General features: G+C 37.7%; 1 protein-coding gene across 1 annotated transcript in view; it reads right to left on the reverse strand.

Moving 5' to 3' along the window:
* Window positions 1-936: 936 nt before the first annotated feature.
* The window catches only part of LOC124164449, a 623,547-nt gene continuing 597,055 nt past the window's right edge, over window positions 937-27,428 (reverse strand). The window contains exons 16-25 of the mRNA XM_046541774.1: window positions 24,092-24,284; window positions 22,366-22,590; window positions 21,531-21,926; window positions 18,359-18,538; window positions 15,289-15,510; window positions 13,250-13,390; window positions 11,595-11,723; window positions 10,977-11,061; window positions 9,376-9,633; window positions 937-2,567 (exon numbers count right to left, since the gene is read on the reverse strand). Of these exons, the coding sequence (XP_046397730.1) occupies window positions 2,254-2,567; window positions 9,376-9,633; window positions 10,977-11,061; window positions 11,595-11,723; window positions 13,250-13,390; window positions 15,289-15,510; window positions 18,359-18,538; window positions 21,531-21,926; window positions 22,366-22,590; window positions 24,092-24,284 (2,143 nt within the window). The 3' untranslated portion in view covers window positions 937-2,253. The remainder of the gene's footprint in view (window positions 2,568-9,375; window positions 9,634-10,976; window positions 11,062-11,594; window positions 11,724-13,249; window positions 13,391-15,288; window positions 15,511-18,358; window positions 18,539-21,530; window positions 21,927-22,365; window positions 22,591-24,091; window positions 24,285-27,428) is intronic.

Genomic DNA, 27,428 nt, shown 5'->3' on the forward strand with positions numbered 1-27,428 from the left:
GGACAATTAAAAACTTTTGGGGATTTTTCCTTTACCATGGGGGAGGGGTCGATTTTGGAGGAAATGAGCTAACAGTATTGGGAGGGGAACTGTGCAGACCGCTTCCAAGGATCTTGCGGATATCTGATGAGGAACTAGAGTACTAATTATATCAGGCAATGTCACCACTTTTACTAACTGACGTGAATATCCTCGAAAATGGGAACCGTCCGTTCCTTTGGTGTATGGAGTGGATGCGATTGCTAAGGATATTACCTAATAGGGTTGTTTCTCCTCGCCTTCCTCATCAAAGTACTTAGGTCAGTGGTGTAGCAAGGTGGGATGGATAGGGGGTCTGGACCCCCCAAAATATAAAAACACTTTTACTTTCCTTCATAAAACAAGATAAAATAATGAAAAATAATGAATTTACAAGAGATTTCTTCGACAAATGAAGTTTTTTCGATGATGAAAAGTGTTGAAATTAGTTTAAAACATTCTACTTAGTACCCAATTTTTCAAAAATTTTCCGCCCTGGTTCTGGACCCTCCCCTGTACGAAATTCCTGGCTACCCCACTGACTACGGTAGGTGTGTAAAGTTACATTTAAGTCCTGAAAGGTAGGCACCAATGCCAATATGCATTTTGTTTTGTGAAAGTCCCAACCACTCATGATGGATCACTGTTGGTGTAAATCCAACAAGAAAATAATTAAGTCACAAAAAATATAAAAACCGACCTAGATTTATGGCAATACCTGAATCTTGGAGTTAAGTCTAAGAATACCAGAGTGTTCATGATCAAATTAAGGCCATGCATAAAAACTAATCCACAGTTCCTCATCTTTGATTGAAAGCTAGATGACCCTAAAAAACGAGAGGATGTATCTAAAGGAAAGTGACTCAAGAATTGTACTTCCAATACAGGTGAACATAGATCAATAACCGGCATAGTAGATAACAATGGAAAATAATTGATTTAATATTCACACATTCAATAGCATCAATACATCTTCGAGTTTTATTTACACCAACAATGTTAACAGCATAGCATTATTCCAACTGCAATGCTATACTAGCAATGTATTAATGGTCTATGCTGAGCATATGTATCAGTAATCATCTTCTCTGTATTACGGAAATATTTAGTATACAAACTAATGAAGTTATTTATTTTTACATGAACAATTCATTTATGGATGAACAATTGAATAAAAATTGTTTTGAAGTCTTAAGAGTTTATAATTGAGTTAGCACAACATGGTTGAATTTGAGCAACACATGGGGGGGAGACTCTTGCTAATTGAGCCCTAAGGATTTATCACCACCAATGGCCTTCAAATTTTCAGTAACAAAAGAAAAAAAATCCACATCAATCTGCTCCATTTATAGTAATTCTTAAACAAAGGTGGTCGAAGGACAAGGCCAAAATTATGCAATAAATACTCTCCATTTAATGTACAATATTTAATTTAATTATTAGATAGGGATTACAAAGGATTAAATCAATAAACCCCTATTTTCTTGAAAAACTAAAATACATAATTTCTATAAATTTAAATATTATTCCTTTTATCTGGTCAGGTAAAGAAAGCACTTCATTAGCCGTATCCCATGAGTTATCACAGTGCAAACATAATATTTCAACTATGGATCTGATTTGATTCAGAGTTGTCTTGGCTTAAATACCAAAAATGATTAAAAAGAACTCAGGGCAACGGCTCTTTTAAAACCCAGTTAACAAAAGACAAATACTCACATTCCAATATTACAAATAAAATGACAAATAACGAAAACAATACCACAGAAAAAGGAACAAGCCACTTCACAGTCAATTACTCTGTACAACCAAGTTCATCTTATTGCAGATCCTTAACCATGAGATCATTTCTCTCTTCTTTTTCACAATTCAGAACATCTATTCCACCTTCATACGCCAAGCACTCACATTTCCGACCAAAGAACAGAAACTCTTGGCCAGGGGTCTTTAAAGTGCTACCAACTTGTTCCGCTAAAACCTGAAATACTCTTCACACCAGGAGGAGGAGATGACAATCAGAGGACGAAACGAGAAGTCAAGAACATCTCTACACTAAAGCACCAAAATCCACAATACTTCACGGAAAGTGAATTCTCATCCGCCGAGGAGGAATAACGACAGGGTCCAATACGAGCGGGGGTGCGTTACCGTGGGAACACAACGGCAACCACTCCCAACGAGGAAACTGGCCGAGAAGAAGATCCATTGGCATTTCACGCAACGCTTCCAGGACAATCACGAGGGTGGGTGTTGCTGTTGTTGTTGCTGCGCTTGCGCGGATGGCAGCTGCTGTTGAGGTGCAGTGGCACCGCGAGCTCCTTTCTTTCCACTCCCAAAGCCAAACCAGCCTATACGACGTCGGCCCAGGGAACCGGTGCTACCCCCACCTCCTTGCTGCTGGTTTGGAGGCGTGGGGGAAGGACACGGTGGTAGGGGAGGGGGCAAGGGTGGAGGTGGGGGTGGCGGAGGGGAAAGAGGAGGGGGGACTGCTGGGGGAGACGGTGCACTGGGAAGTTCTTGAGGAACTGTCCCACGCTTGCGATTCTTTCCTGAAATTATAACCAGGTCATGAGTGCCATGGCAAAATGTAGTTGTAGCATACCTCCTTAAATATCTAATTAGACTTCCCAGGAATAACAGACTATAGTGCAATCTAAGTACTCCGACAAATATGCAGTCACGGCATAGCCAGATTATCGAAAATGCTGGATTAAGGGAAATGTATAAGCATCAGTGGCTATAGCATGTGTCACATGGGTGGGCCAAATTATAAAATGGGAGGGGCTAACCTCGAGTTAACATGGATAAATAAGTTATCAAGTCCACTTAAAGCGCATTTTTTTTGTTACGGAGTTAATATGGACAATGCGTACATAATTGTTTAGGGAATAGAGTGGTTTTCCATATGCCTGTAACTGCACACAATATATTTTAATTTTATTAAATAAAATTTTAATTTTGCACAATAAAATTTAGCTTTGGACCTTGATTCTGAAATTTGTCTGTCTTATTTGGGTGGGCAAGGGGGTGGATTAAAAAAAATTTGCACCAGGTGGCACCAGAGGGGGGCCCGCGCCCACCCCTGGTGCCACCACTGCGTACAAGAAACAAACACAATGCACAAAATACTTTTTAAGTGATTAAATACATACAGTGATACCAAGTCTCCTTACAGCTTAGGGTGTGAGTCAAGGTAGATGATCCAATTAACAATGGCGATTACGGTCGATAAAGGCAAAATAAACCCTAGACATCAATGTGACTCTGAAAAGAATATTTCTTTTCCTGCCTGAGGGAGCCTTCAAAGCTTAAAAGCCAATCAGATACCATCTTCAAGAATTGATGATGCCTGGTCACCAGCTCACCTTGTCGTTGGAGAGAAATCTGTTCAAGTTGGATTTTCTCTGTGTAGAGGTGCCAATTTCCCAGGGATTTTGATTTGGGGTTTGTTAATCACAAGCTAAATACAGTGTGAGACCTTGTTGCTGGTGACCACGGTAATTTAAATACCAATTTATATTATATGATAATTACCGTATATCTCCGAATATAGTCCCCCCTTTTTTTCCAAAAATGGCCGCGGAAAAGTAAGGGGGGGGGACTATAATCGAGTGTAATCCAATTTAGCATACTAAAGGTGACCATAAAGTAATAAATAATGGCTAATGTTCTCGTAGTCTTTCTATTTGAGTATATTTATGAGGATTATAATCGGAGATATTAGTAAATACTGCCACGTTTTACCGGCAATTAAGACAATTTTTACCACAAATGTTGTACAGATACGATTATTCCGATTCAAATAGCATATCGAATATGCGTTTTCACGGAATCCATCGGGTAGCCGCTAATTTTTCTTGGAAAAGTATTGTTAGAATAATTCAATCGACACTGATCACTTAATGACGCAAAACAGTAAATAATTAAAATGAAAACTAAACACACACTATCATTACATTAATCGAACACTAGAATTGAATCAATAGTGTATGTACCCGTCGCTCATTTAATAACTACACGATTTAAATAATTGCGAAAAATAAACAGATAGTGTGAACCTTTCGTGACGATTTAGCATTTCATTGCGTCCGTAGCTACTATACGTCCGTGCGGTTCGTGTTTACAACCACTGCCTTTACCGCCTTCACAGAACAAGAATGCGCAATAGGTGATGCATTTGTTTCTGAAAAGGCGCAATAATCGACGACTTTAAACCAGAAGCGCCGGCATTACTGCATTTGATCGAAATACAGCGACTCAGCATCGAAAGTGTAATCAATTTATTGAGGAATATCTTCAATTCGTCAGGGTAAATAGGATCGATAAATTACGTCGCATAACGTTTCGCAATTATTTCCGCGATATTTTCTTTATTAAAAATAATTTTACGTTCAACAGTGAGGTGATGGATCAAGTAGAAAGATGAGGATCAATCCTGCCGCAGATTAGAGGCCTTCAAAGACGGAGTTTCGATGCCAATTTAAAAATAGCCGTTGCAGAATACGCCGTAAATCATAGTATTTACAGCGCTAGCAAAGCGCTAATACATCGCGGAAGTCATTTCGGGGGTCTCGATGCGGCAGATTCAAAGAATTAGAGGAAAATATCGTCGAATTTGTGCGCAAATGCAGAGCAGAAGCTCTTTGTGTAACTTATGCAATGATTCGCGACGAGGCATTGAAAATTGATATAATTTTTTTTCAGTTTTAATGTTTGTTGGAAAAAGTTTATTTCTTAATTTTATTACTTTGATATTTGTAAGTCCTGTAGTTTAATTGTTTTGCTTAGCAGGCATTTGATAGCAATATTTTTATAATATTTATAATTTATTTAACACAATTTTATTTAGATTTCCTAAATTCTTCAGGTCACTTGGATTTGTGATGACTTGATGGGTGTGTTACACTGGATCTAAGGAAGTTTCAGGGCCAAATGCAATACTGTTTATGGGCTTTAAGTTAAAGCTTATATATTGACATTGTCTGTAGTCATTTGGAAATCAAAAATATTAATAATTTGTGAAGGTTTAAAAAATACAATAGCCTTGGATACTTAAAAAAATTTCTCATTTCTTCATTACATCTGGTTAAGGAGCTATAAATTACTGATACATGCAATGGATCACAACATGTTTTAGGTATAGTTATTTTGTTGTGATGGAAAATATGTGAACAGATTTGTTCTTAATCTTCACAGAAAATAATAGTTTTTATCGAATCTAGAATCTTAACTTGCTAACCACAAAAAAATTGCCTTCCTTTACATTTTAAAATTTTTCCCAAAACTGAGGTCTCAAAATTGGAGGGGGGGGACTATATTCGGAGATATATGGTATGCCCTCATGATCTGCACAGTTGAAACTTACCTATTTAGTTAACATGGCTGGGCCAAGCCATTGGAGTACATATTGGTTATCATAAATACCGTATATCTCCGAATATAGTCCCCCCCCGAATATAGTCCCCCCCCCCCAATTTTGAGACCTCAGTATTGGGAAAAATTTTAAAATGTAAAGGAAGGCAATTTTTCTGTGGTTAGCAAGTTAAGATTCTAGATTCGATGAAAACTATTATTTTCTGTGAAGATTAAGAACAAATCTGTTCACATATTTTCCATCACAACAAAATAACTATACCTAAAACATGTTGTGATCCATTGCATGTATCAGTAATTTATAGTTCCTTAACCAGATGTAATGAAGAAATGAGAAATTTTTTTAAGTATCCAAGGCTATTGTATTTTTTAAACCTTCACAAATTATTAATATTTTTGATTTCCAAATGACTACAGACAATGTCAATATATAAGCTTTAACTTAAAGCCCATAAACAGTATTGCATTTGGCCCTGAAACTTCCTTAGATCCAGTGTAACACACCCATCAAGTCATCACAAATCCAAGTGACCTGAAGAATTTAGGAAATCTAAATAAAATTGTGTTAAATAAATTATAAATATTATAAAAATATTGCTATCAAATGCCTGCTAAGCAAAACAATTAAACTACAAGACTTACAAATATCAAAGTAATAAAATTAAGAAATAAACTTTTTCCAACAAACATTAAAACTGAAAAAAAATTATATCAATTTTCAATGCCTCGTCGCGAATCATTGCATAAGTTACACAAAGAGCTTCTGCTCTGCATTTGCGCACAAATTCGACGATATTTTCCTCTAATTCTTTGAATCTGCCGCATCGAGACCCCCGAAATGACTTCCGCGATGTATTAGCGCTTTGCTAGCGCTGTAAATACTATGATTTACGGCGTATTCTGCAACGGCTATTTTTAAATTGGCATCGAAACTCCGTCTTTGAAGGCCTCTAATCTGCGGCAGGATTGATCCTCATCTTTCTACTTGATCCATCACCTCACTGTTGAACGTAAAATTATTTTTAATAAAGAAAATATCGCGGAAATAATTGCGAAACGTTATGCGACGTAATTTATCGATCCTATTTACCCTGACGAATTGAAGATATTCCTCAATAAATTGATTACACTTTCGATGCTGAGTCGCTGTATTTCGATCAAATGCAGTAATGCCGGCGCTTCTGGTTTAAAGTCGTCGATTATTGCGCCTTTTCAGAAACAAATGCATCACCTATTGCGCATTCTTGTTCTGTGAAGGCGGTAAAGGCAGTGGTTGTAAACACGAACCGCACGGGCACATGGACGTATAGTAGCTACGGACGCAATGAAATGCTAAATCGTCACGAAAGGTTCACTTTATCTGTTTAGTTTTCCCAATTATTTAAATAATGTAACTATTAAATGAGCGATGGGTACATATACTATTGATTCCATTCCACTGTTCGATTGATGTAATGATAGTGTGTGTTTAGTTTTCATTTTAATTATTTACTGTTTTGCGTCATTAAGTGATCATAGTGTCGATTGAATTATTCTAACAATACTTTTCCAAGAAAAATTAGCGGCTACCCGATGGATTCCGTGAAAACGCATATTCGATATGCTATTTGAATCGGAATAATCGTATCTGTACAACATTTGTGGTAAAAATTGTCTTAATTTCCGGTAAAACGTGGCAGTATTTACTAATATCTCCGATTATAATCCTCATAAATATACTCAAATAGAAAGACTACGAGAACATTAGCCATTATGCCGTTATTTATTACTTTATGGTCACCTTTAGTATGCTAAATTGGATTACACTCGATTATAGTCCCCCCCCTTACTTTTTCGCGGCCATTTTTGGAAAAAAAAGGGGGGACTATATTCGGAGATATACGGTAAATGTTCCTGATAAATTTTCACATAACTTGTGTTCATTGAGTGTATGTAATGTTATTTTTCGTGTATTCCCAGTGAGCAAAATAAAAGGCCATAATAATGCATTGTGCCATGATTGCATACTTCATTAATGACTATATGCTCGCCATACTTACTTCTGATGCAAATAATAGTTAAGAAGGATATATAAGAAATAAAATCTGTGCAAAAACACACACAAAATAGACTTAATGTGCAACTGACTTGAAATCATGAGATGAAATGCTCCCCTGCTGATTTTTTGGAAAAGACACTTCTTGACTTTCATTTGTTTTCTCAACCCAAATGTGAATGGCAAACTTTGCCCATGGAGCGAGATTTCTCGTCAAGTGGATACAACGCTGAGCTATGAAGGCATCCTTGTTCTTCCAACTTCCCATTGAGCATTCTGATACTAGCTGATGCTGATTTGTTCAGTGAGGGGGACAATGCCATTAGACGTGAAATGCAATGAGTGACAGTAGACAGCGAGGGGAGCTGGAAGGGCGGGATGACAGGGGAACACAGAGCCTTCCTTGGGGAGTCTTGAAAATAAGGTGAGAATGTAAGGACACTTATATAGAGGAGTTGAGAGGACATATAACAAACAGCATAAGTTTTCGTTTTCCATTACTAACTACTTAAACCCAATCCTCACCAGGGGTGCAGCTAGGAATTAAGGCTGGGGGGGGTTTAGGTGCAACTACTACCAGGGTGTGTGGGGGTATGGAATACCCACCAGGATAAGCGGTATGTGTGAGATTCATAAATTGCGGAATTTTAAGATAAATGGTTCAAAATGGTGAGTTTTATGGCTTTCTGAGGGATATTTTATTATTCCTTACACTATTCTTTTAGTAATATCAATCCAGTTAAATAAAATTTATTAAAGTTAAAAAATTATCTGAGGTCTGGGAGGGGTTTTTATCCCCTAAACTCCCCCCCTCGCTGCACCACTGATCCTCACAGCTTGCATTATTCTCAGATATTTCTGAGCCTTTGACTTTCACAGCAATGACAAACTGGAATGCCAGGAACTGAACTGGATACTGAACCGACCCACCCTTAGCTCCAATTGAAATAAAAGGTAGTAGCACTTTTCCACCATTATTCAATGCGTGCAATGCATTTCGGCTCGCAGAGCCATCATCTGGCACAAGACCTTTGGTACTTGCATTCTTCCGGTAGATGGCCCTGTGAGCCAAAATGCATTGTAAGATTTAAATACTGGTGGAAAAGTGCACCTACCTTTTATTTCAACATGTAAAACTTCCACTACATAACGCCCTGATTTGGTTGAACTTAGCTCCAATAGATGTGAAACTGCCATTTGCTGGCTGACATGAACAGAAAACAAAATTCGCACCATCCATTATCACTCCATGGAAGCAAAATGCCCTCTCAGACCAACAATATACAATGTTTGGGTGAAAAGCAGTTAACGATGTGACTATATCATGAGTGATCACCAGCAGCGCAACCCAGTGGTGGCTTGCCCATAAGGACTCTCGGACACCGCCCCTCCCAAATATTTGAAAAAGGAAAAACATAAATACCCATTCAATTATGATTATACATCTAATAAACCAAAGTGTGTTTTTTCGATCGCATGCATCGAAAATGTAGGGAAAACACGCAAAAATAGCGTGAAAAGTTCGCATTTGTAGCCGAGGGGCGCTGGCCAGAACGTCCCAATCCATCGCCATGCTGTTATATGAAGCGTGGTTGTGGTGGGGGCTGCTGGTGCTATGACGCGTCTAAGCTTGCGCCTTATAGAAGTCTTGGGACGCCGCCTGAGCATGCGTAGAGCGACGTATCTAAAGAGTTGACATCGCCGCTACGGCTGGCGGCACTATAATCTGGCGTTTAGTTGGTGTTGCAATGTTGCAGAATACCTTGTTGTGGTTTGAATTTTATTATTATAAATATTTAAATTATATTACTTTAAATTAAACAAATTTAATGCCTAAATAGCCTTAAAAACTCACTAAAATACACAAAATATTCAAAAAAATTTATCCCCCGGTGAAGTGTGCCCCCCCGAGTATTTGACTCACAAGCCGCCACTGGCGTAACCCTTACCAGAAGAACCTCCTCGACGACCGCTTCCCGAGCCGGCGCCAACTCGTGCTGCCATGATAATGGACCGTGTGGGCGTGCTCTGCACAGCAGCAGCCACCCTACGCTCCAGTCGAAAGGCAGACAACCATGCATCTTTGTCGACTTGACTACGGCAACAGAAGAAGAGAAGGGTTGATGATCTGGAGGTCTCTTCAGTTAACCCCTCATATATCGGCACAATTTTCAATGCATGCCTCACACCAACTCCCACAACTGGGTCTGAAATGAATGAATTGCATACATTTATTGCCATGAAATTAAAATATATGATTTCAATCTTTGATAATAAGAACAAGAGCAAGAACACCTTGCGGGTAGGGTACTGGATAATTGACTATCCTAAAAAAAAATCCCCACAGTGACAGGGAGCCCAGGGAAAATAACAAACCATGGTCCTGAATGAGTGAAACTTATTACGCTACAAGCTTGGTCCAGAGTTATCTTTACCCTCCCCTATGGGAACTAACATCAATTTTGAAGCACACAGCAAGCGATACATATTAAGAAACTTCCCATACTAGGAAGACAGAAGAGGCTCAAATATCCACTGTTCCATTAAGCTTACATATTAACTCTACTTAACTTGCTGTCTTCTACGCAACCTTTACCAACCATTCCACATTTTACTTATTTATTTATTTATTTTCAACTTCCCCATACACAGCACATGGAGGCCTTTTACAATGGAGGAATTAACGAAGCACGACACAAACGTTCATGCCCTGGATAGGGACTACCTACCCAGGCGGGATTCAAACCGGCGACCTACTGTTTGGCAGGTGAGGACTTTACCCCACTGCCATCAATTTTACAACTATGCTGTTTTGTTTCTCAATGGAATGGGATTGAGATGAAATATACAAGAAAAGCATAACACAGAAATGAAAGTTAAAATTGCTAATTAAATTATCACAAATCATAAGAATTAAATCTGTTCCATGGACATTTAGAAATTCCATTCCTACTCCAGAAAAAACATAATATCAACATGTGAACAACGTAAGCCATAAAGGCTTTATACTAACATAATAAATAATACTGGGAAATAAAAAAGAAATACAAAATCCTACACCCTTTTCCTTATCTCCCAGGAAATTCTTCATGAACAAATAAACTTTCCAGAAATGCAGATATTTTTTTTTCAAAAGATTAACCAATTGTTCTTTTTTTATTTTTTACCATTCAAATGAGTTGATACTGTTCATTTTCCGTGTTCATTTTCCATGATTGCTCTCTTTTTAAAACAGAGGCAGATCAAGTTTTGAACCAAGTGGAGTAGAACAGGAATATCCCCAAGCCAAACAAGAGTAAAGATCATTTTTGGATTTTCAATACTCAAAAGTGGTAGTCATAGGGTGATTCTTAGATAAAAGAGACAGAATTGGAAAGGTTGATGCACCCAATGAATGATAGAATTGGAAAAGAAGATGCAAAAGTGGCAAAATTGGGAAAAATTCATTGCTCAATTAGTGAGCATGTTTCCAGGAACATGGAGATAATACTTCAAACACAAAACAAGAACCTAACAAACAGGTTGAAAATTATGCCTCCATTGAACTCACCTTTACCATCGGGCACATCAACAACTTCACTGGCGTCCATGTCTATTCTTCCCTTGTAGACATATGTATTTCTCTTGAGAATATCCTGAAAGCAGAATATTAAATAAATACAGCACAATTACATTTTAGATGAATGATGAGGTAAAAAAAATTGCAAGGATCACCCATGTTAGCGCATCATTTATTAAGTCCCGACAAAGGAAAATTCGATAATCATAATGTCAACTGAGACAAAATGTTTGGAACACTGGAGAAGCCATGCACATGACCTTCACCAATATCATACATTGGGAATGTATGATGAAGTGGCTAAAATGAAAAGAAATCTTATCAAATGGCAGATTCTGTAAAATATAAACTGCCACGAGTTCACACAACCATAAAAAATTAGAGGAGATTACAGTACATAAAAAATTAGAGGAGATTCATTTTTCTGTGAGCACTGCTCTTTTTTCTAACAGAGACAGACGTAGTTTTAAAGCAAAAGGAATACACCTGAGGGAATATCCCCAAGCCAAAGGGGAGTAAGATAATTTTTGGATTTTCAAGACTCGGAAGCAGATTAGATGATGACACTTGGGAGGGAATTTTCTTGAAAACAGAGTAGGAATAACTTACTTTTCTGCAGTGAATGAGCTGATGATCAAATAGGAATAGTGATATGGAATTGGTCCAGACACCAGTTGTGACCTTAGTTGCGTCTCCTTGGTGAATGAGTTGAGTGCTACGTTCAATCAAGTCTTCACCCTGGAATATAAAAAGGAGAATTTGAACAACAGTAATTCCAATATTTACACAACAGCAGCCACTTTCATTGCATAATATACAAATGCACACATTTACAAAAGGAAGAATTTAGACAGACTGTCAAGATTAATACATAATACTGGGCCAAATAATACACCAAAGCAATGGCCGTTTTCCAATCCACGTAGTATGCACTCATTCCCTTGTTCCCTTTCTCCCTGCTCCCTTACTAATGCTCTACTGGCGCCATAAAATGTGAACGGAAGTAATGCGAACCATTGACAGTAACGAAATGTGACGCGTGGGGAAGTGTTACCCACAGATATATAAACGTTTATATATCTGTGGTGTTAGCACATCTGGAGGTTGATTTAAGAATCAATTTCACCATTATACTTATATTTTTGCATGTGAAGAGCAAGAATTCACAATGCCGATATAATATTACGTAAAAAAGCACACATAATAAACACAAAATTACTTAAAACTCCAGTTCAAGATTTCTGAGTTTTCCATTGCCGCCATTTTCACGTCTACTTCCCACGAGGGCACGTGAATGAGGGAGCATCCGCGTTCCCTTGTTCACTTACCCTTCGTTCCCTTGCGCCCTTGCTGATTGGATCCACCCTTGCTGTCGTCACATCCGTAAGTTGACGATCGAAAAGTGCACGAAGGGTGCACGAAATTGCGAATTGGAAAATGGCCAATATAAAATATGATTAAACTATAAGAAGCCAGATGTAATTTCAACCCTTTAATTTAGTGAGATTGTTCATTCAAACAAATTAAAATATATACATATAATGTTAGATACACTGGAATCTCAGGTAAAAAACCTTCAGTTGTGCGACTCTCTCGATTGTATGATGAAAGCTGGTTTGCCCAGCATTAATAAATGCTTTTCTTTGGGAAGTCACTCTCAACAGTGCAACTTTCAGACATACAACTTTTCCAGTTGTACAACGCAGAAAGCCTAATCATACAAACCCATTTAAATGTAAATCAATCTTAGTTGTAAAACGTTGCTAATGTGCTGACAGAAATGTCGTGCGTCCCATGGAGTAGGCCTATCCTGAATTGTCTCAAGTCTCATCTCTAGCCAACAGTCTTCAATCAAGGGCTACCTATTTTAAGCAGCTTAACCCAGCCTTACATTTATTTCATCTAAATATGTTTTACATCAACCAATTTAGGATTTACTTTACCATAAAGAAAAGTATAATGTTTACTTTCAGCATTTATACCAAAGAGCTGCACAGACTTATGTCTCTTTCCTTTAATTTATTTTAAAGAGACAATATCCATCAGTATTATTCAAGAGTTGTACGAAAAATCCACAGAGACAAATCAATCCGTAAATGTAATGAAGTGAACAGATAATAAGCCCCAGAGGATGGCCCAGCCATTTCAAGCCGAAAAGATTAAACAAGCTAATTCCTTATAGTTGAATAATTCACAGTTGCTTCTCAATAGATAAATGAAGATGCAATTTTGCTAGGGAAGAAATCAAAAAAGTAGACACTCACCTCCCAACCTTCAACCCTACTCTGCCAAGCAGCAAGTTTCTCAAGGCTTTCCATGCGCCTCTTCCTCTCATTGATAAGTGTTGCCACAGTTCTCATCGCTTCCAATGCCTCACTAACCTTGTCATGATCAGGATGGTCAACCTAATCATAATAAGACAGAGAGAAATGGTTAAATGATGCCTTCAAAGCATAAGTTATTGATTTAATCAAAATCATAACTAGACAAAGATAATGAAACAAATTGATATGTATAAAAATAGCTCACTCAATTTAATTAGTTGTTTATGGAAGATTACAAATCTAAAAAGAATTTTTAGGTAATTTATTCTTACATCCAACAAAACACTCTAATTACAAACTTCAACAATTAATTGCCATTTTTTGATAAGCCACGGAAAATATAAATTTTCAATCAAATTTGGGACCATAGTATTAAATACCAAAAATAATCTTCAATTGAATCCATTCAGCTGTGAGAAGTTAACCGCAAATACGGGCTGATGCACCTCTAAACATGTTTGGATTGCAATGATCTATGACTGACCAGTTGTTGTACCAACGATAGACCAAATGAGACTAAACCCCTTCAAACATTTCCCTTGGGCAGGAAAGGCTTGGAAATATTTTTTAGTCGTTCTTACTTTAAAATGTAAGAAAACACATGGTTTAAATTATTTTCAGATGCCGGAAACAAAGTAAACTTTAGAAACGAAGCTTGAAAACGAAGACAAAAGGAAGGTTACGCGGAACCTTTGCATTTTTCACATTTTCAGGACTCTCCGGCGCCCCCTCTGCCGCCCCCATAGACTACAGCAACACCCCCCAGGGGACGGTAGCGCCCACTTTGGGAACCACTGGTCTAGACACACATAAATTTTTCTACATCTGCCATAATTATTTTATCAGGTTTAACTAAATTTTTGCCAACAAAAATATAGATCAAAGGAGAGAACTGGGATGGTTTCCTTCCGACACAGCACCGTTCCCGTCAAAAAGTAAACGAAACTACTAGCGCTCGCTTCGCCCTTGGTGCGGAGAAGCGGGGAGTAGCACATAGTACAACATTGTACAACTCTTTCAATGTATGATGTCGGTATCGGTGCTTGAGACTATTTGTTAAAAAAAATACCCTGGAAAATATAACCACAGGAAACAAGACATTAAGCTACACACTTCAGTAGAAAATAGAGTGTTAAACTACGCCGAAGTGCATGGAAACAGAGCAGCAGCAAGGCATTTCAGTCCATCACCTGCCGAAAAAATATACATACTTGGCGACTGCAGGAAGATCAACTGGAGACTGCTAAAAAACAAAAACATAACGATATTCTCGTTTTCGATGATGATGATAGTAAAAAGGATTTTTATAGTTCATGGTGAAAAAAACCCCCAGTACTATTCCACAAACTTTTATTTTAACTGTCAACTAGTTTGTGGAATAGTAGGTACTGTTTTTTTTTCACCATGAACATTTCATCGTTCCACCAAGTAACGCCCAAATCAGTTGATTTTTATAGTTTTGAAAGTGATTAAAGTCTAATTTCATGATGGGAAACATTTTCCTTGAATCTGTGTTTTTTGTTGTCTCTGCTCTATTATGTATTATGTTTGATTGCTTGCCGTTCATCCTTTATTCATTATTGAAATTTACATATCATGTTCAAATTAGCTTGCCGTTTATTAATTTTTCTAAATAAAAATGTGTTTGGTAATTGCATTCAATGTTTATATGACTTTAACGAAACATGAGAACTAAAAGAAACAACACCCTAAGTTATTGTAATACCCCACTGTCGCGCAGACTATTGAAACTTTTTTTCCATGTGCGAGGCCTTCCAAATAAGGGTACATCTTATATGCCAGTGTGTCTTAGATGCCGTCAAATACGGTATTTGTAACTTCTTATACATCCTAAAAATGACTCATAACAGCTCATAACTCACTGAAATTATCGAACCAATTGGTTGGCCACAAACCCCAATAAAACACAACAACAAAAGAAAAATGACACGCATTTAATGACACACACATTTACATACCTTAGTATACTTGAGCAATTCAGCCAGCTGGAGAGGATACTTGCATATCCTCTGCACTGGCGTCAGCAGAAAACCACCAAGAGGAATGTCAATCAATCTTCTCGCAAGACGGCACGCCTCAAGGAACCTAGCGACTCTTCCCGAGCGGCACATTTCACCCAAAGTTCCAAGACCAAGAGCAAGGCCATTACAGTACTCGGAATAAACACTAAATCCAGAGCGCTGAAAAAATTAAGAAAAAAAATGAGGTTAGAACTAGAAAAGTTAAACAAAAATACTAAGATAGCACTCAATTTATAGATACATATACAGTAAAACCTCTTTACATCGTAATGGAGGGGACCAAAATTTGGGCAATTTGATGAATGGCGGTTAACTGTAGAGAGGTTTCAGGGATAGGCACCATTTTTTCATATCCTTTGAAAATGAAGGCACTATTGTCTTTTAAACCATTATATTTATGTGTTTAAACAAACATGCATGCATTAGCGAACATGTATTTATTATTTAACAATTACAGAAAGCGAGAGCTATCGCATGATTTTTGCCATGATTCAAGAGAAAACAATGTGATCTCTCTTAATTCTACAGTCACTTAAAATGATTAGGATAGTTGGATACCTTTTTTCTTATGTGGTGTTAGGTAAGCTCTCATATCGAACAAATTGGCCTCAACTAATGATTAACATGAAAATTACAACATAATACAGGTGTATAAGAAAAAAAATACAGGTGAAACATTTATTGCTGAAAATGTCATTCCATGTACGTAATCGGGGCTGCATTAAAGATATCTAGTTGTCTCGGTACGATTTGCAGAGGAAGTTAGGCTGCCTCGGGGGTATCTCCTTGGTATGATATGTGGAGGTTTTATGAGATAAAGAGTTTCACTACTATGTAATAGGTTTGCCTATAAATTTACATGTAAATCTGACGGGACCATAGGGGTGGTATGAAGTATGGAGGTTTATGATGTAAAGAAGCTCACTAATTAGAGGTTTTACTGTACTTCCTTTAAAATATATTAATTAGGTAATTTACATTGACAACTCAACAGCCTTGTGCCGCAAGAAAATGCATTGAAGTAGCTGCTTCAGTTTACAGGGCAAAAAATTACCATGGCCTAGCAGATCATTTATATAACACTAATTAAATCACATATATACTTATAAACAAACCAACCTTCAAGCAGCAAACATGCATTCGACCCACTTAACTACAACGCTCCCCTTTCTATACATAACTTTTACCAAATATGAAAGATGATTGCCACCCTGGTACTGATGATGAATAATTGAGAAAACATCTAAATCTATGGTTTTATATTTTTTCTAGAGGTTTAATAATTTCCCTTAACAAAGTCCTATTTTATAAAATAGTTATATTGCTCTCTAAAGAGTTTGATTTTTGCGGTTGCAAAATCTGTGATCCAGCTCCTTGGGGACCTTTCTTGCTTGCTTTAAAAAATTTGGCCATGTGCTTCTGGAAGAAAACAACAATTACTAATCCCGTCAATCCTAGTGCTACAGAATTTACTATCCATCAAACACATAAAACCTATCACCAGTATACTCATCAAGGTGAGGAAATACGTTGACAATTTTTGGCATTCCAGTCAGAAAAACCAAATACTTTAACGATGATTTTCAATTGAAACCCACCTCCTAATTTCTAGATCTACTTTTCAAATTTTAAACCATGAATAAGCCAAAACATAAAGTAATTGGCCAAAAAGGTATTATTGGTGCAAAAGTGGACAACTGGCAAAGAAGCAGCTGTAAATGTGGCACACAGTGGCCATCTTGAAAAATAGAATTAGCATTATGACAGGCTCCTTAGAAAAGTGAATTTAAGAATTGAATATTCACTGACAAAGAGGGCAGCATGTTAAATTTGATTCGATACATGGGTCATTCCATGTGAATTCAACACACCACTCAACCCGACCACCTCAGATTTCTTTCAAATTTGGTGTATTCAATGGTACTGGTAAGTGATGGAAAAATATCAATTTGTAGAGGTATATGATGATTTTGACAAAAGTTACAGGTCCACAAATGTTGTGAATTTATCGAAATTTCAGCGTGTCTCTCTAACGGTAAATGACTATAATTCCGGTTCTATTCAAGGTAGAAAAATGGAACTTATGTTTTTGGAAAGGAAATATGTAGGGCTTTACATTGATATTCAACATGGCCTATTTATAATAATTTCAATACTCGAGGTCATTGACCTTGACCTTTGACCTTGAATATCTCAAAACAACCCCCCTTCAATTTTTTTTATAAATATATATGTTATTGCTCATACTTTTTACTACACGCATGCAAAATATCAAGATGGCACACTTTAGGCATCATGTCCAAAAAATTATTTGTCTACAGAACTACACAAGCAAAATGCAAGAAGTACCACTTAAATATGAAATGCCCATTGTTGAACTGTGAATTGTTGAACCGAATGTCACTTTTCTGTGTTGAATTGACGTGGAATTACCCACATGCCACCCAGCAAGGAAACAAGTGGACTCGTGGAGTCTGCTCTCAGGCTCTGAGAGCTCTACAGCAGTAGCTGTGGAGTTGCACCCTGAATAAATCCACTCCAAAATATTGAGTGTGAGCACTGAGTTTTTCATCAGAGTTTCTCTTTGGCACTGCTTATTTCATGCAGAGAAAATAGAATGAATAATTGGCAGCACATTCATAGTGATTGTTAATTCAGTTGATGGGAAATTTTAGGATGACGGAATGTGGCAGCATCAATTGTTTTAATCTGTTGTTTGAACGTAAATCGCTGAATTGGAATAAACAATGCGTATTACTGGTTTGAGACGTACAAAGTAGCAAACTGCCCAGAAAACCTTTCCAAACCGCAGATAGAATCATTGAAATTGTATAAAAATCACATACAAACCAAAATTATGCTTAAAATAGCAACTATTCGCCATTGCAAAAATCAAGGATCCATATGAAATATATAGTAAACTACCCCTTCATGCACCAAGTAAATGATGCGAAGTAACTAGTTAGAAAAATAATTCTTAATTTCCAATGAATTTTCTAACACTTACATGTTCAAGAAAGCAATGACCAATGCAAGCGTCCTGAGGCCTGGCTGGGTCCACGCTCTTCTCCATTAGACCCAGGAATCCCACTTGGAAATCCAGGATTTCTTCCAGATTGCCAAATATAATTCTTATCCGGTCTTCTGAGAAGAGATCTTTCCTCCTTTTACACTCAACCATGTAGCCCTATTACGTGGAGAAAAACACAGATATAATGAATGACAAAAGAAAAGCGTGACATAGGAATGGTAAACAAAATAATTATCTTAAATACAGTTATAACAAGGGACAAGTACCCTCAAAATTTCTCGGAGCAACTTTACTGCATCATCCAATATTACAAAGATGCAACAACTTAGCCAGCCAAAAATGAGGTGGCTCCTTTGAGTTGCATGTCATGACAAATTTTCTCTGATACCATAGACGAGATACCCTAGCTTTCACTGATTTCCATCATCCATTTCAAATCTTCTGTCTATCTATTCTCTAATTTCCTGGACCAGAAATTATCCTGGTAAGAATTTTAAGTTCACATAAATTAATAATCCCCAAAAAATTTCTGTGTGAGATTACATACAAAGTGGGAATTGGGTTGGTGCGGTGGCTACAGTGTTGGCTTCCCATCATGTGGACTCGGGTTCAAATCCCGGCTGCAGCAGAGAATTTACAGAGACTGCCAGGAGCCCTATCCAGAAAATACATCTCCTCATTTTTGAGATTTGGGAATCGAACTTTCCATTTCCGTCTCTCGGAAGCACTTTTTATATTATCCACTATGCTAAATTCATTGCATCGTTGAAAAGTGCCAATGCCTTCATAGGCTTTATTTAATTCCAGACTCCGTACATAATCATCCATTTCCCATAATTTTTTGTACACATACCGTGCCAGTCTTGCAAATTACAAGTGAATTCTTACCAGCTTCTGCAGCACCACTATTGCATTAAAAATATTCCATAGCTTATCACCTTGCACATCACTTAACGATTCTGAGATACGGAAAGTCATTTTACGAGACCCTCCGTCATTTCGGCCACTCACGGACGGAAAGTTCAGATGGATATTAGTGGATAGCTCATTCCGAAATTATGACGTCTTTCCTACAACCAACCTCAAACTATCCCAGCTATTGCCATAGTGGATAGGGCCCCTGATCTCTGCCTGAGTGCTGTGTGAAGGACAATACAAGCTCAACACTCCGTCCATCGTATCGTACGCTAAGCTGTGATCCTCTTGGCGCCTACTGTTAAGAGCAGGCTATTGCCAATGCTGGGTTTCTCTCCATCCTTCCTTCCAAACCTTCCATCCCTCATGGCAAAGATGGCCTCAGTCACCTCTTACAAATACCATGACCTACATACAAAGCTGTTCAGGAACTGCTCTTCGGTTTCCAGACAGATTAACATCTCCATGGCCTCCAACATTTCAGCTCATGACGAGTGCAACATCTTCAGGGAAATGAGTGAAAGATTGCTCATTTCCTGAAGATGGTGCCCAAGTCAGGAGCAATGAAACAATGGAGGTCAAGGAAATATTTGGCTAGACATCCAAAAGAAGTCCATGAATATCATTCCCCTTGAAATAACTGACAAGGGGAGTGTCACAAAAGTGGATCTCTGATTTCAATCAAACTTTGTAGTGTTGTAGTCTTATTGGGAGTTGTCTACGGAAATGGGAAAACATCTGATGCTTCCCCATTGCAGAAAAAAAATTTCATTGAAAATCACGGAAATAATGATGAACTTCTTTTGTAAAATGTAAGGTAGAAACAAATTACAGTACACTCCCGATTATCTGGGATAATGATGGGGAGAGATGGCAAGAAAAATCCGAAAACACGGATAACCCAAACTTTCACTTAAATGTATTGCAATGTTCATAATTAACCTCAAACAAACAATATATTATTATTCATGCAGGTATTATGCTACTATAGCGTGCTTCCCGGACTCAATGCCTTTCTTTGCCAGTTTGCAATCTTTTTAGCAGCGATAACATGGTTGTACTCGTATTATTAATGCCCCATGGAAGGCCTGGTTTCGAAAACCACATATCCGTGGCTGTGTGATTGCGGATACAGAAAACAAGGTTAGCACGAATGCTTCAAAACTACTGCTTGATGTCGGAAACTACACTGTCAGGCACCACGCCACGTAGTCGCATCTCGCACAAGTTGCCCGGGTTGCAACTGCTGCGGGACGTGTATCCGTGATCACGGAGTGTGGTCGCGTGCTGCGAGGCTTGGAAAACAGGAATACGGTGCTCCGATGAATGCAGCTAGTGTATGATTGCTTCCGTTTTACGAAGGGGATTCTAACGGAAATAATAAACCCGATGTATCCTAGCATTAATGCAATAATTCCGATGATTTTGTGTCCGATTTTATTTTTTTATGAAGATCGCAGAAAAAATTGAGCGAGAGTGAAAATCATGCACGGATAAACTGCAGCTGGATAATTGGGAGTCTGCTGTATGAAAAAAAAGTGCCGCGACCAAGAATCAAACCTAGGACCTCCAGGTAGGTGCCAAATAGCATAACCAGGCACCACGCCACGTCGTCATGTCTCGCACAAGTTGCCCGGGTTGCAACTGCTGCGGGACGTGTATCCATGATTACAGAGTGAGGTTTGGAAAACAGGAACAAGGTGCTCCCGGTAGGTGCCAAATAACATAACCACCAGTCTACCGCTCCCAGTTGTTAAGAGCTCATTGCTAAGGGAATATAATAAACCTGTAAATGCTTAACTGCTTTTTTGTTTAATCTATTGGTTATATAACCCCATATGGGGGTGATTTGTGGATAGCTACCGTTAGACTACAACACTACAAAGTTTAAAGTATACCAGGACTAGCCGCGGTGATAACTTTTACGGGAGTCACCCGCAATGCACAATCATGCAAAAGATCCACAGAGAAAAAATCATCTGCCTTTACTGGGATCCACAGGGAAGAATGATGCCTTGGTAGCTTAACTGGCTAAAGCAAGACTGGAAATCGGAGGATCCCGGTCAAGGTGGATGATTTTTTCTCTGTGGATCTTTCGCGCTAAGTTTGATTAAAATCTAAGACCCACTTTTGTGACACTCCCCTTGTGAGTCATATTTCACAAACCAAGCTATTTGCGGAATATTACGATGATTTGAGGGGAAATGAGTACTGGAAAATGACGGAAACTCACCTCAACGACATCCCGCAGATTCTGCACAAAGTCCCTTTCAGTGCTGAGCATCTCCATCACGACCCTTGACCTGATCTGACTGTGCGAGAGAAGGCAAACGCTTGCCCTCCTCCTCAGGACCATCCTCCCAACACCGTCCGCTTCACCTTCCTCCTGTGGGGTGGCCGGCGTGCCTGGACTGCGAATCAAAGGCGTGGTCGGCGACGTGGGGTCGTCTTGGGGCAGCCCCTCCCCCTGCAACGCTTGGGGAAGTTCCGACAAATTGAGGTCCTTCTCTTGGGGAAGGGCCGAAGTCTCACTGGCAGGGGGGGAAGAGGGTGCCTGCCCGCTGCTGCTTCGAGTAGCAGTGAGGGAGGCCAAGCAATCGGCAACCGTATCCTCCTGGCTGACCCGCAGCTGCAAAATGAGCACAGATAGTTGGAACAGGGGGCATGTAGAGGAGCACTTGGGTGGAATATTTCTTTCAATTGCACTTAATTTTCCACTATTCGACTCCCTGAAGGGGCCAACTATCCACTCATAATGAGTAGGCAGTAAGAAGGTTAAATCAAAGCAATTATTGAAAACAAATAGAAAATAGCCTGAGGAATATTATTTCCATTACTGATGAAATTTAATGAAAAGGTAAAATGAAACCATGAAATCGAAATTAAGATAATTTTTGAAAAAAGAAATGAAAGTGTCCATACACTGTATCAAAACCAGTCTCGAACGAATAAATTATTGTGGAACTAGAAAAAGTTTTATTCCTTCCTGATAGTCGTGAAAGGAGTTTCATCAAGTTATGCCTCAATCCATAGCATTTAATAAAAGTATCATATAAGGTTGAACGTACCCGAACGAAGGAGGCTGGGAACCAGCCCAAACGATCTCCTTTGGCCCCCCACCACCAGTGGCGGTCCGACCACGCATCCAGCACCTCTATCATATCACCTGCTCGGAAGGGCAGTTCTTCAGGGTCCATGGCAACATGGTCCCACACAGCCTCGCCCACGGCAACCCACTCTTCGCCAATACCAGTCTCCTCATCTCCCTCCTCCATGCTTCCATTCCAGCCCATCTGCCCGATGAAAAGAAAGATTGGGGCAAATTATTTCAAAATATTATGTGCGATGGAAACATTCAATTTGTTTGTTGTTGTGGGAATGATTAGTTTATTTGAGGTACTGCCAACAATAGTGCAAGAAGGGAAGAGAATGTATCAACAAGAAGAGCAATAAAGGGAGTTGTGGGTAAAGCGAATGAGGGAAGTGCTGGGCTGGTGTTTGCAATTTATGTGTTACATGTTTTGATTTCTGAAATAAAAGGGCACATTTAAAATGAAATAATAAACGTTCACAATTCATTCATGGCTTATAAATGAGCAACAAAAATATACAAATCCAGTTGAAATTTATACAGTAAAAATAGTAATCTTGGTTATTATGGGGCTGTACATACTGACATCAAGTGACTGCCATTTAATAATAATAATAAAAAATCAAATTTATAGTGTGAATCGAATTTATAGGGATAACTAGAAAGTCCCATCTTCCATCTAACTCCTTTAATGATCCAAGGCAATAGAGAACTCATCAGTGAACACAGTTGTCAGAAGTACGACATTGGAAGTTTCCTTTGATTGCCTAAAACGAGTGAGCAAGTACAAAGGTAGGCAGATATGTACTTTGTTTATGACATAGGGGTACTCCTAAGCTGACCTAAGATATTATCTTTACGTTCTCAATGTGATTAAGGTTCATTTGATGAGGTTATTAAATAATAATCTTTACATGAATTACTCGCGTTACTTTGAGGATGATCCTCACTCAAGAGGCTACAGAGTCATGTGTAGCTTGTGGTTTAACAACCTAAAGACTAAGTAATACCACAAATTAAACAAGGATAATGGTAACCCATGGAACAAAGAGTACAATACAATACCAAAAATAAATATTTGTCTCGATTGTGAATGATTATATAACAACCACAATATCCTAAAAAAAATATTAGCAAGAGTCAAATGAATCTACCACATAGTGCATCTTCATTGGCATTCTTACTTGAAGACAGCACAAGAAACTGACTCAACTGGCTGCCTTTTTATCACATAATAAATTGTTCTTCCCTTCCAGATTCCAAAACCAGCTAATATGATAAACAACCACAGAAAATGAAACAACTAAAATGTTCAGATAAACATACAACATTAAAGACAATAAATACAAACTGAATATTTGTCAGACACTTCAAAACAACCTATATTTGGAATTGCTCAGTTCTCTTTGTCTTCCGACTCTTTATGATGGAGAAAATTCAGCATTTTGTAATGCATGACATTTTAAAACTGTTATTAACTGTTGCCAGGCAGTTACTGATAAAAAAAAAGGAATAGGGATTGTTGAGAAGAGAAGGAAAAGATTAAGTTTCTTGAAAGAGAGAGATGTTGAAAAACTGCAGAGGAATTTTGAAGAGAATAAAGAGATTATTTGGAGAAAAGCAATTGTCTTACGTTACAATTTGAATGTCTGATACAGTTCTGATTAATGAAGATTGTTATGAAGAACTGAAGAAGCTCTTACCTGCTCCATGCTCCGTCTTCTCTTGCTTCCATCCTCTCCCATCCTCCTCTTTCCTTCCCGTACGTCCTTTGCCGACCCTAGTGAGGACTCCTCCGAGTCAGTCTCGCCGTCTTCCTCCCCACAAGAGCCAACACCCCCAACGCCTCCCCAACTTCGTCTCCCCACCGGTCCCTCCCCTTCGTCCCACGCCCACCTTCATCGGCAGAAAAAGAAAAACAAACAAAGTCAGCGACAAGAGAACACTCGTCATATCATGAACTATTACGGCAAGAGGGATTCAAAAATCCCTCTTCTACTGCCTAATGCATTTTAATTATTAACAAGGCCCAAGGGTGAACTCCTTTTTCTTTACTTTAACAGATGCTTCAATCACATTATCTTTTGCACAAATAAACTGAATGTCATTTGTTAGTTCACATTCAAAACTACATTGGGAGTTTTCTAACACGCTGATTTTGAAGAAAGATCATGCAAACCATGCCAAAAGTCTGAGAAATGCAAGTCAGACTGTGTACAACACGTTCATACTGATAGTTTTTTTTTCTTAAGAGAAGAATTCTTTTAAATAAGTCCACAGCTTGAGTCTCGTAGCAACAAGAAAATATCCATGCTTTCCCACTAGCAATGAGAAACACAGATAAAATCAATGAGATAAGTACCATTCCTTCCACCATATACTCATCTTTGCTGAGAAATGCTTGGATGAAACTAACACAGTGAGCTACAGGCAATGTTTTGTGAACATTTGCTCTAAATACACCCTTTCCTAAAGTTGAATGGAAAGTTTTGTAAGAAGTCACACACACAGAGTCAGCAAAGGATGTGGAAATATAGGTGCCAAGCACACAGATGGCAATGAGAGATTTCTTTCAAGCAGCATATAAAGAGTGTAATAGACAGTATGTGAATGGTAACGTAAAATATTATCAGCATAGCTTTGATCAGTTATCATTTATTACTTTGGAAAAAGTTGAAAAAAGAAAGATCTGCAAAATATATCAAACAGGCAATGGCAAATCAGTTAACAGAGGTCCATGCTAAAAGGTATGAATACTTATTAACTTAAGCATCTTTGTCTTGTGGCAAAAAAAATCTTGCCCAGAACATTCCCAGAAACTGATACGTGCTTCCTCTCTCATTGGCCTTGTTCATTCTCTTTAAAATCTCATGCTTGTAGGGATAGAATTACAATTTTTTTGTGATGCTGTGAACAAATTTCAAATCTTACGTGGTAGAGCTGTAGACTTACTCGATTATACTTGGAAGCTTTTTGCAATGCCTTTAAAACAATCCCAGGTTAAAGCATCTACAAATCATAAAATTTCAGTCAATACAAATTTAAACTATTAGGCAAGTGCAATAAACTAAAGGATTTATAAAATAATGATACTGATAATGACACACCCAATCATTTAAGTTTAAAGAGGCTATTTTACAGGGATTAAAACAAAATGATAAGTCTACTCCTTTCACCATTTACATTATAACTCTGACAGTGTTCATAAAAAATTGACTGAAGAATAAGTCAGCTTCACAAATACAAATGAAAAAGCTCCTCAAGCTAAATGAAGCAGTCAGGTCAAAATTAACTTATTTAAAAAAGGAAGCCATAAAAAAACCTAGTCCCAAACAGCTATTTCACTAAGAAGCTAGTCAGGAGATCAATTTAACACAAATAAAACTCTTCAAATGGCAACCAAAGGTTTTTAAGCAAAAGGTAGGAGATTTATTATTCTGAATGCAAGTATAATTATCAAAATTGTGCATTTTAGATTAACCTCTCCTATCACCTAGTTAATTATTGGTTATAATATTTTAATTAAAAAGAATTTTAGTGTTAAGATAGCAATTACCATAGACAGTAGAGTCTATTTTAATCATGCTTGGATGTGTATTGATACAAGAGAAAGAGTGTGTCATTTTCAATGTGGTCCATGTTTACCTGCTAAATCCTTTGCAAGCTGAATGAGAAAGTATCATCTATGGATTATCTCTAAGTTACTTTTGATGGTTAGTCTAACCAAATTATGAAGATTTTCCACTTAACTTACTATTCTTTCGATATTAACTGAATTTAATAACTTGTGTGCTGATATTGGTAAATAATGTCTTTTATCAAAAGAATTAAGCAATAATAAATTCTAGATAGAAAATTAACTAGCATGAAGTTCATGATTTGAGTAAAATTGTGAGTGATCAGAGCCCTGCTAATCTTATAAGATATTTTTTTAAATCAAGCAGTGGATATTGGCTGTTTTGAGATAAGAGTCTATATAAGTGCAAGACTACTCGAAACATCATGCATCTAGCTATCTTTTGCTCACTATAGGGATTCCTATAAATGTAATAATCACAAAATAGCCATTGGATTGATTTTTATCCACTAGTTTTTCAATGTAAATTAAACTCTAAGATATATTTGTTTCCTCATATGTTCATTTTATTTTGAGATTCAATAGTGCTATGCTATTAGATGATGCAATGAGTGGATGAACAAATACAGTGTGCAAGGCTCCCACACTTCAGGCATTTTCATCTGAATAAATAATCAAAAGAAACACACCAAACTTTTCCTTGGTGTGGCATAGTTCTCAAAACATGGAATTGATGATGGAACAATAACCAGAAATTCATGGCACTTGAAGACAAAAATTGTTGTAAAAATTTAGGTACAATGAAAATCAGCTGTAAAAATCAAGAGTCAATCTTAAACTGAATAGTACCACCTAATTCCTTGAGCTGCACCACTCAAGTATGAGTTAACTTACGGCTAATGACAACCTAAAGCACTTGATATGATCAAATTTTGGTTACTCAAGTTGTTCAGGAAAATTGCCATTAGGCTATTTAAGACAACATTTAATCAAGGAAATTAGGCTGAAGAAATGTTTAAAAGATGATGGTACACAAGGAATATGAAACAGTTAGAAAAATTTGCGGAACATAAACAAGGTGGCCACTCAAATATCAAGATAGTCTCACCTGACTTTGCAGAATATATTTGCAATTTCCAAGACGTTTCATAACATACAATTTAACAAATACCTACTCAAGTTCAATCAAAAATATTTAAAAAATGGCTAACTTCCACAGGATAATTTATGACATGACCATGTAATAAATAATCCAACAAAAGTCAACATTTTTTTTGCTGGTTAAACATGAATCATAGATTCCACCACTAAGTTATGCCGCATATCACCTTACTTGAGATATGCCAATGCATTCAAGAATGATGAAAAATAAATGGTTGAATTTAACACAAAAACAATTTTTCCATCCTCTTTTTGTCAATTTTCTCTGACATGAACTTCCCTGACTTCCTAGGTTTTCCATA

Source organism: Ischnura elegans, chromosome 8, assembly GCF_921293095.1.
Source record: "Ischnura elegans chromosome 8, ioIscEleg1.1, whole genome shotgun sequence".
Lineage (NCBI taxonomy): Eukaryota > Metazoa > Arthropoda > Insecta > Odonata > Coenagrionidae > Ischnura > Ischnura elegans.